This window comes from Haliotis asinina, chromosome 11 (genome assembly GCF_037392515.1).
Source record: "Haliotis asinina isolate JCU_RB_2024 chromosome 11, JCU_Hal_asi_v2, whole genome shotgun sequence".
In the NCBI taxonomy this organism is placed as follows: domain Eukaryota; kingdom Metazoa; phylum Mollusca; class Gastropoda; order Lepetellida; family Haliotidae; genus Haliotis; species Haliotis asinina.
Window position 1 is genome coordinate 41331783 of NC_090290.1, and position 10151 is coordinate 41341933.

Consider the following 10151-nt stretch of genomic DNA (forward strand, 5'->3'; position numbering starts at 1 on the left):
GCTCAGAAACGCTGTGTTATTTACAACAAAGAAGCTGACATCCACGAATCTGGCTCATCTTATGCATTCCACTTCTAAATGCACTCCAAAGATTTATACAAGCCAAGGCTTATCTTAATGAAATAAATTCTTTTACAGTAGGTTTAAAGTTATCCATTACATTGCATTTTCTGATCATTATTTCTTACATCTTAAATCGACCAAATCAATAAAACATTGAACGGATCCGGATTTAACAATTTTCAAATTGTTTTTCAACTTGTGATGCGTCACTATTTCCATAAGGGACTGGTTTGAGGTTGTATCGATTGCTACGAAAGTGCATTTTATCATTTCTTGGATTATTATCACTTGGAACCAGAAGAAAATAATGTGATTTATCTTCACAGGTAGCACAACAAGAAAAAAGGCTGGATCTGTAGATATGAAGTGGATAACTTTCTGCGAGTCTTCAGAAATAAGTACCGCCAAAAAATCCAAGGTTGCCTAGGAATGAAAAGTCTTCCTGGAAAAAGGAATTTTGGACAAAAGAATGACAAATAATAATAACCGGTATTGGAAACTGTTTCCCTGTGTCCAAGCACCACTCCTTCACTGTTCCAATTCTCTTGTGGATACAGATGATTCTCCTCCATGGTTCTGCAAAGGTCGCACAATGCTTCTCTCCCCAAAAAGAGGCTTGACTGCTTTCCAAAACTTCCGCCCTATCACTTGTTTGAATACTCAATACAAATTATTCACAGGGTGTTTGACGAGCCTCGTGTCATCGTATTGCTCGTCCAATGAGATAATTTACAGAGAGCAGAAGGGGGCGAGGAAGGGATGTTGGGGGTGCAAGGATCAACTTCGTGTACAGAAAATGATTTTGGAAGAGGCTAAAACGTATCATCGCAACCTCTCCATGTGCTGGATTGACTACGAAAAAGCATAGGACGCTGTCCCTCACGAATGGATTCTGAAGTCAGTGTATTGACCTCCCTGAGCGACTACTTGATTTACTCAAGTCTTTAATGAGTTGCTGGTCGACTCAACTTGAGATGTACTCACAAGGAGAGGTGCAGACTTCAGAATCTATTCCAATCAGAAGGGGAATTTTCCAGCGAGACTCCTTTAGGCCTTTGCCTTTTTGTCTGTCTTTAAATCCGTCGAGTTTTCTGTTCAATAGGGAGGTTACCATCCCGGGCCTCCTCAGCACAGATCCCCAACACCTGTTACTCATCTCCTCTACTTGGATGACATTGAGCTCCTTGCCAAAGGAGAGGTCAATTTGAAAGAACAGGTTCTCCTTGTCGAGTCCTTCTCTAATGATATTGGCATGACATTTGGACTCGACAAATGTAATACCCTTCATTTGAAACGTGGCAAGGTATCTAATGATGGATCGGTCAAGTTACAAGCGGGAGGAGTTATTGAGCATCTTGTGGAAGATCAGGCCTACACCTATCTTGGAATGCAAGTTCGAGACAAGCTCCAGAATGCCCACATTCAAGATATACTTCGGGCTGAGTATAAATCTCGTTTAAAGAAAATCGAGTTCAGAGCTAAATGCTCGAAACAAGATCAAAGCCACCAATACTTTTGCTGTGCCAATCCTCTCCTATTCCTTTGGATGCATCTGGTGATGCATGTCAAGACTCACGATGAAAGCAAGGAATTCCACAACTATTTTAAGCGTGCTAAGGTTGTTGGACACAATTTGAAATCTGAAGTTGATTTTGTTGATGGCGATGTACTGCTGAAAACTGTTTGGAAACCTGTTTAAATGGAATGTTTTGGAGGGGCTTCCCATATATGCAAAATGGGATGATTTGTCAGGTTGTTGTTCATCTAATACTGGTTCATCAGTATATCACATCAATGGTATATGTGGATAATTTGACAGGATTTGTTTCCAAAATGTAAGAAAGCTTGTTACATAACTAGTTTGTGCTTTATTGTGTATCATTTTATGAAAAATATTTAATTTTTGTACACGTTCAGCTAGGGGTTTCTTCATGCAATTAACTACGGCTTGGATCAGATTTAAATTTCCGAACACCAAGCACCTGTTACATCGATTATCTAACGACATGTGGCGTTCCCGCTTGCGCCTGAATTTAGTCGCATCGTGCTGTGCATTGCAGTAAGGATCATCCTTCCATGTATTTGTCACGGTACGTACTGCCCTTCATAACATATATATGGCACTTTTGTTGAACCTGCCTGTCTGTCTTCGTGAAACGGTCAGTGAATGTGTTCGTGTGCCCACTCTCTCCCTTTCTACTTCACTCCCCACCAATCGGCCTACTGTATTACGTAAGTATTTAATATGTGTTAGCTCATGTACTGACGTCTGTCTTGAATTTTCACGAATTTCACTGTCTTGTACTGTTGACATTTACTATGTATTTCCGGTCATTTGGCTTCCTCAGTGTGTTGAAGATAAATCTGCTTTTTACAATTAGAGCTAGTACAGCCGATTAATACAAACCGTTGTATCCATAACCAGTTATAATCAAGTATTCATTCTTGTCATAGTAGAACTGTAGGCATCTTGGTGCTCTTCAGCCCCATTGAAGAGCCACCACCTCGTGGTGGTGATGATTCATTTAAAAACAAACCAAACTGGTCTTTATATGAAACGCAATGCCCAGACAAACTGATGTTCTAAAGTGATTTACGGATTAACTAACAAACATACATAGATGTATCCCAAAGTCTTCTACAATTCTACACATTCGAAAACTCTAGTTTAACGAAAAGTGCAAACAAGCAAGAAAGAAAGGGAAAAAGATTGAGCTCAATTTTTGTCAGCACCCCATGCTGCACAATTTGAATAAATTTAAGACTTTACATGCAAAACCAAGAAAAACATTTAAACAAAGTAAACGCCAATCTTGGCAAAATTGTGCAACCAAAATTAATTCACATACGCCAATTTCCAAGGTATGGAACATGACGCCCAAAATCAAAGGTAAGGGCTCTAAATGTAGTACTCACCACCTAAATGACGAAAAACAGATATTAACTAATAAATCTGATTTTGCTAATCAACGAAATGACACTTTGTCGAAACATTCTTACTCCTCTAATTATGTACCTTTATTCCAAAAATACCAACAACAGCAAAATAAGAAAAATATTCATTTCACTTCAGGTAACTGGGGAAGATTACCGTGAGATGTTGTCTATCCACGGGTTTCATTCTGTTCATCCATATACATTATCAACTCCTGGAGCATCTACCAGACACATGTTTAGAAACGTTCTCAAATATTTTTGATGACATTTGGACATTTTGCACGTGATGCAATAAGTAAAGAACATGCTGTGTCAATATTTTTCAATTTCGAAAAACCATACGACACTACATGGAAACATGACGTTTTAAGAGATTTAGACGAGTTTGTATTGCGAGGCCGTTTGCCTCAATTTACAGCCAAATTTTAAATGACAGCATTTCAGGTCCCCGTCAGGATCAGAGTGTTCCACAAAACAGTTTTTTATTTGTCTCATTGTTTAGTATTACGATGAATAGTTTATTTCCGGTTTTTAACGAATCAGTTCATGGATCGTAATTAGGTGATGATTTTAATATTTTCTATCAAGGCAAAATCCTGCACACTGTAGGAAAGCAGCTACAATTGTGTTTAAATGAAATTTCAAAAATTGTCGAAATCAAAAGCTACTTGTATCCACTTTTGTAGAAAATATAACCCACACAAGGACCAGGAATTAGTTTTGGAATTACGTCTATCAAAATTAGTAAAGCGGTAGAAAGTTATTGGACTGATTTTTTGTAAACATTTGACCTTTCGGCCACATATAGATATTTAAAAATAAGTTCCTGAAGGCACTAGACATTTGGGAAGGAGACCAGGAGACGCTCCTCCAGCTCCAGGGCACTGTACCGTTCAAAAGTGTTTATGGTGGGGCCTTCAAAAGTTCTTGATTATATCCACACATCTCCTTTCCGACTGTTTTCTTCTCCTTGGTAGATGGTGAGACCACAGATGTAAACAGTACATAATATATTCTGACTCTGTCTCACCTTCAGGCCATTAAAATGGCTTTTTCAAAGTATCCACTTGCTACTGGCCATTCTGACATTGTCTTCTGTTGGTTACCCAGACATGCTGGAATCACAGCTAACATGATGGCTGAGTCTGCTGCTAAGGCAACTCTCAACAAATCTGTGTCCCGCTTCCGATACAGTTCAGTGATTATAAACCTGTATCCAGGACCTAATGCAAAAGAAGTGGGATACCCAAGTAGGTGTAAGTAAATTGCACAAAATGAAAACTTATGTTGGTTACACCCGCTTGGGCTTCCGGTCCAGGTTTACAGAGGTCATTCTAAGACGATGTCGTATTGGCCATTCTCGATGCAGGAATGAGTATTGACTTAAAGGTGAGGATCCTCTATTTTGAATCTCATGTGATGAAAGAATCATGGTCAAGCATGTCTTACTTGACTGTATTGATCCGTCATCACATGGGACAAGTAATTCACTGTGAAAACGACAGAAGATATTTTCATTAATGTACGTGTTCATTTAATCATATTGAGTTTTAAAAAGAATTTTAAGTAATTGATATATTTTGGTTACATTTGTTATCAACATATGAATTTATGACAGTGAATAAATAACATTGCTTTTTGTTACTTCCCCTTCAAATGGGGTTGAAGTAGTGCAAAATTATTGCTCCCCGGTGGTGTGTAAGTCCTATTTCATTCATAGCATTTTTCATTATCCGTGACTTTAATGGCAGTATATATGTTCTTTTAACGTATGGCTAGCTTGTACAAAAATCACCAACATCTGAAGGAATGATGTAAATCCAGCTAGGGTACCTGCAGGTAGCAAAGGTACTGTAAGTCCTAGGATGATCTACCTTCAGTTTCTTTATTGTAATATCCTGTGTTGTAATAATTCTTTTAATACTTCCATGCCAGTCTTAACCTTTTATCTGTGATAACCTAGTTGATCTACAGTCCTTTGTTGACAGATTTCACGCAACAAATTATTTATTATGAAAGTATATATCATTATAGTCACAATATGGCTGCAATATCCGCCAGTTCTAGGAATCTTGCTAACTTTGTCATCTCCCATTCCATTGTACTTCCGTCATTGTTGCGCCTTGAGCATCCTGCAAGTGTGGAAAAGAGCGCATTACAGATGTGCACTATTATTATTATTAATATTGCCGATGAGACTCTAAATGTTAACTCACTCCCTTGCAGATCTGACACCCTTGAAGAGCCACCTCCTCGTAGTGGGTGCTGGGTAACGCTAAGCGCTCTTCTCCTGTGTGGACCCGGGGCAGAATGTGTCCACAGCACCCCATTGCTGGTCGTAAGAGGCGACCAAATTGGGCAACCTGTGGGCCGTGGGTTGCGCCCCTGTGTCGCTGGAGGACGGGATCCTGGTGGTTGAGGACACAAGGGGTCTTGACCCGTGTTCCCTTTGCGCAACACACCACTTTGGCCCTTACTTAACCTAGACTGGTGGTAGAATTGACACGATTTTATCAGTCGGCAGGTCACGTCATGCCCTGTGCATGGCCAACATTTTTATGCAGTTATTGTACATGTTTGTACATTTTTAAAATTGAATGTTTGTGTTTGAAATTCTATTGTATATGTCTGCCTAGAGTCCTATGCCAGAAGGCGGTGGGCCAATCTGGGGTTAATTTCCTCCGAATAATGCATATCTCTAATTTCTTGGCTACTGTTCTTTGCTGACAGATTTCACGCAACAAATTATTTATTATTAAAGTATATACTCTTATAGTCACAATATGGCTGCAGTATTGCTGATGAAACTCTGAGTTTTAACTCACTCCGTTGCAGATCTTCATGGGTACGTTTGGATAGCAGGGTGTTATGCGCTTTGATGGAATACTTAACGTCTTTAGTGTAGTGCAACGAGGCCTGGGTTCGATTCCACACATGGGTACATTGTGTCGTGGCCATTTGTGTTATCCCCAGCAGGGAGTACTGCTGTATTGCCTGTAAATACGACATGAGTAAATTGACTCTGCAAATCTAGTTTCCCTTGCTAGACTGGAATTTCGTGTCTCGAACGTAATGCAGCCACTGGGCATTTACAGTTATGTACCTTGTATACCATGGCCTTTAGGTACCAACCATTACCTGTATAGATCCGGGATATAATTGGTCTGCACAACCCAAGCTTATCGTAAGTGTCGACTAACAGGAACAGGTACCCAGGCTTGTTAACGTGGTTGAGGCATATCGCCGTATCCCAACGGCGTAGATCACTCTCCGTCACTGACACACACCTTTTCCCTCCCTCACAGCTTGAGATGTGTTTTGAAATATTCTATCCCGTAAAAGAAAGGCATAGGCGATTTGGATTTTTCAAAAATGGTTCAATTACCAGTTTTGTTCAGAAAATCGTCACAATATGTAACAAGAATGTTGATAACATGGCTTTACACAGTTGCACAAGTAAAAATCGATTTCCCCTGAAAATGCTGATTTTGATGGGATTTCTTACAAGGATTAGATAGGCATCGCCACAAGGCAACATAAATCACCTTCCAGTGGAAATTACATTACCAGATTACTTTCAGAAATTGGCATTCGTTTTGAAGGAGTTTCAAGGTCAAATCACTATGTCGGGTCTTCACTGCGCGACATGGAACATCACTATTGAAAGATTGAATGCTGGAGGTTACATATCCTCTGTTGCCAGGTGTTTGAATTTAAGTCTAAACAAGATATCGTGGGTTGTAGCTCGTTGCAACCAAACAGGTATCTCAACAGTGGCTGTCCTCATACAAGTAGACCTTGAGTTAGCCTTGCACCCCAAGATCGATACATTCGGGTACTCCATTTGCGTGATCGTAGTGCCACGGGTAAGAGAACAGCAGCCAGGGTGTCTGGACTTCAGAGGACATCAGAGGACATCCGGCCAAATTGTATGGAACAGAAACTGGTCTGAGATCCAGGAAACCCGAAGTCGGGATCATACTACGTCGTCACCATCGCGCTCAACGTCTCCATTATCTAAAAGTATCCATTTGGTTGTATAGACCTTCTTCTAAACTGGTGTAGCATTTCATGCACTTAAATCTACTTGTGGACGAGCTATACATACTTGAAAATACAACGCTTTCGTAACAGATCTCGTCTATGCGCTCTCTATTTGGATAGTATAGTATTGCAGTGTTTCATTTGTGTTTCAGGAAATGAAGAAAACGAAGAAAACTTGTTTCTTTATCCTCTGCGTATCATCGATGCTGTGCTTCATCTGTTTCTTACAGATGAAATATCGTATTCTCAACCACGTCTTCAAAGATTCTTGGATGAATATGTCAGGAAAGAACCTCACTCGTCAGGCTATACCGATTATTGGCCGGACTGTTCAGCATGAGGAGACATTTCTACCAGATCAGTTTGGTGTCGTGCAGGATGTCGTACACCCAATGGACGTGTTGGTGGATAAATACATAATTTATGAATGTAATTCTTCTCACTGCGGCGGTCTGGGGGACAGACAGAAAGGTATCATTACATCTTATTTAGTCTCACAGATGTTGAAACGGAACTTTGGATTATTCATGAGAGCCCCCTGTGAGTTTTCAGAATTTGTCATTCCAAATCTGGTGGAATGGAGGATTGAAGAGGCAAAGCTTAAGGGTCGGAGTCAAGAAACTATAAGAGTAATAAATAGTGTACTACTTGGTAGAGAAATGGAAAAGAATAACCTGGAAACGATGTATGACAAGGACGTCACTTTCTACATGGGAAACAGAGATTACATTCCAAGTCTCAAGAAGAACCCCCTGTTTTCTTCGGTGAAATGGGCACAGAACAAAAGTCTCCATGATATCTACAGAACTGCATTTTCACAGCTCTTCCGCTTTGCACCCAAAACACAGGCAAAGTTCGATTCCTTCAACGCTGAAGCAGAGAGAGCATCTAAACAGTTAATTTGTGCACATCTACGGATGGGGAAGTCTAAAACAATACCCCGTGATGCTTCTAGAACCACTTATCGACCTGATCTGGAATCAGTTGTCCTGTTCGTGAAGGAACAAGTACAGATGGCTGGTTCGTGTAGAGTGTTCATCGCTACAGACTCAGATGAGGCTAGAGTTGTGTTCAAACGGGCATTTCCTGAACACTTCATCGAAATTAAAGGTCAGATAGTTCACATCGACCGCCTCACAAAAGGGGTTGATGCTTGTTCTGGCATGGAGAAAGCTATTTTAGATGAGTATATCCTCTCAACGTGTGACACTCTGATAATGTCGAAAAGTGGTTTCGGCCGAATGGCTGCCATCGTGAGGGGATCTGATAAGAGACTATTTTTTGCTACCCAGAAGAACATAACACGAAGCGAACGATTAGATCCATCTATCATTTATTAAAGCCATTGTCATATATACTATTTGGTTAAATAAATGTTGGACATATAACATTTGTTATATGTTGGATTACCCTTTAAAGTAAAGCTTCGCACAATCATACACACTCGTCCTGTTCATAACAAGATGGCTTGAACTGAATACAACAGGGCATCCTCTTTACTATATGTGTTACTGTGATGTTCGTGATACGAATATTCCACAGATTGCTAGTGTCGAGTGCGTCTTCTTGAAGTGTTAGATCCAGTTTTCTGATTCGTTCCAAGTTACATAATTTAATGCTCCCATGTCATACCTTTCATGCAGGTAGCAAAAGTACTGTAAGTCTCCATGGTCCGTAGAATGGTCATCTACCTTCAGTTGTTGGCGAACTATTGCCAGTTTTTATACACTGTATCGTCCTCTCTAGTTAAACTATTTTAGATTTCATGATTAGTTTTAACGTCAATATATCTGTGATAATCTAGTTAGTTTTACTGTCCTGTGTCGACGGATGTTTTAGATTACCTTGTTTTCATCGCTATATGGCTGTAATATTGCCGATGCGATGTAAAAGTTTAACTCACTCATTCACTCTTACCTCTTTATCGGAGAATTACCGTGAATTACTCGTCGGTGATTCACCGTTAACTAATACTTCAGGGTACCTTTACGTTCTGTTACTCCCAGGTATCATGTTCTTTACTTCTTCTATTATTACCAAGCATCCATTCTGTCATGAAATAAAAGAAATCCCCAATATAAACACTTTTTTATTCCTCTATTAACAATACGGGATGTGTTGTACGTTTGATGTTTACAAGAAGCATTGTTTACCTTACACCAGTATAAAAAATCAAGTCAGCAATCTAACCACACATCCGCCAAACATTGACGACATGGGATGCTGTTATTCGTACTTGGTTATTCGTGATTGTTTGACGCTATATGTCCTAGTAACTGAGTCCGTCAGTATCATAGAGTGAATCAAGTGACTAGTTAATTTATGGATTTGTCAATTTCGAATTATATCAACATACACTCTCTAGCATATCTTGATCCCCATTGGCCTTTGCATTTCATTAAACTTCGTTTGTTCAACTGACATAGCCTTTTGGAAATGGGGCTTTGAATTGTGCGAAAATGTTTTAAAAAAATTTTTTTCGATTAAAATGTGTAACCCCAGGATTATTAAAACACGTGCAATGGAGGAAATGATGAAACTAAATTACATAAAATTATGCAGTTGAGATAAAACAACACACACACGTACGCACTCAGTACAATGTACAGTAAATGATGTAAACTTATATGAATCAGCTTTCAATATAGTGTGTAAGGATGACCAGAACTTAACAAAATTATCATTTTCATCAGACACTAAATACATATATTTTGTAATATCGAAGTACTGTTTAATCTGACTTACCATAGAATGTTCGTTTTTCGAATATAATGTCTTTAACAAGTAGGAAAATAGCGTTAATAGCATTGTTATTTTTTCCCTTCATTCCGATCATTATCTTTGAAATTGTGAAATTAATGTGAATTTCAGCTGTTTCTAACCATTGTTCTAAGCTTTTCCAAAGTTTGAATACCGGAACACAATACCACGCCAAGTGTTCTACAGTTTATAAGTCTTTATTACAAAAACTGCCAAGGGGTGTCTCTGATACCTTTATTCTGAATAAGTTGCAGTTCGTAGGAAGTATATTATGAATAATCATAGACAGACAGACAGACAGACAGATAGATAAGAACACAATACCACACCAAGTGTTCTACAGTTTA

General features: G+C 39.2%; 1 protein-coding gene across 1 annotated transcript; it reads left to right on the plus strand.

The window, feature by feature from the left end:
• Positions 1 to 4135: 4135 nt before the first annotated feature.
• Positions 4136 to 8384, plus strand: LOC137255432 (uncharacterized). The gene is made up of 3 exons (XM_067792874.1): positions 4136 to 4250; positions 6745 to 6866; positions 7197 to 8384. The coding sequence occupies exons 1-3, from the start codon at positions 4136 to 4138 to the stop codon at positions 8382 to 8384; spliced, it is 1425 nt and encodes a 474-aa protein (XP_067648975.1).
• The last annotated feature ends 1767 nt before the right edge of the window (positions 8385 to 10151 follow it).

Excerpts from the sequence above, each read along its gene's own strand:
- LOC137255432 (XM_067792874.1), top strand. The coding sequence starts at position 4,136 with ATGGCTGAGTCTGCTGCTAAGGCAACTCTCAACAAATCTGTGTCCCGC. Across the intron at positions 4,251-6,744 it reads AAAAGAAGTGGGATACCCAA|CTCGTTGCAACCAAACAGGT; the intron begins GTAGGTGTAAGT and ends CGTGGGTTGTAG. Across the intron at positions 6,867-7,196 it reads GCGTGATCGTAGTGCCACGG|GAAATGAAGAAAACGAAGAA; the intron begins GTAAGAGAACAG and ends TTTGTGTTTCAG.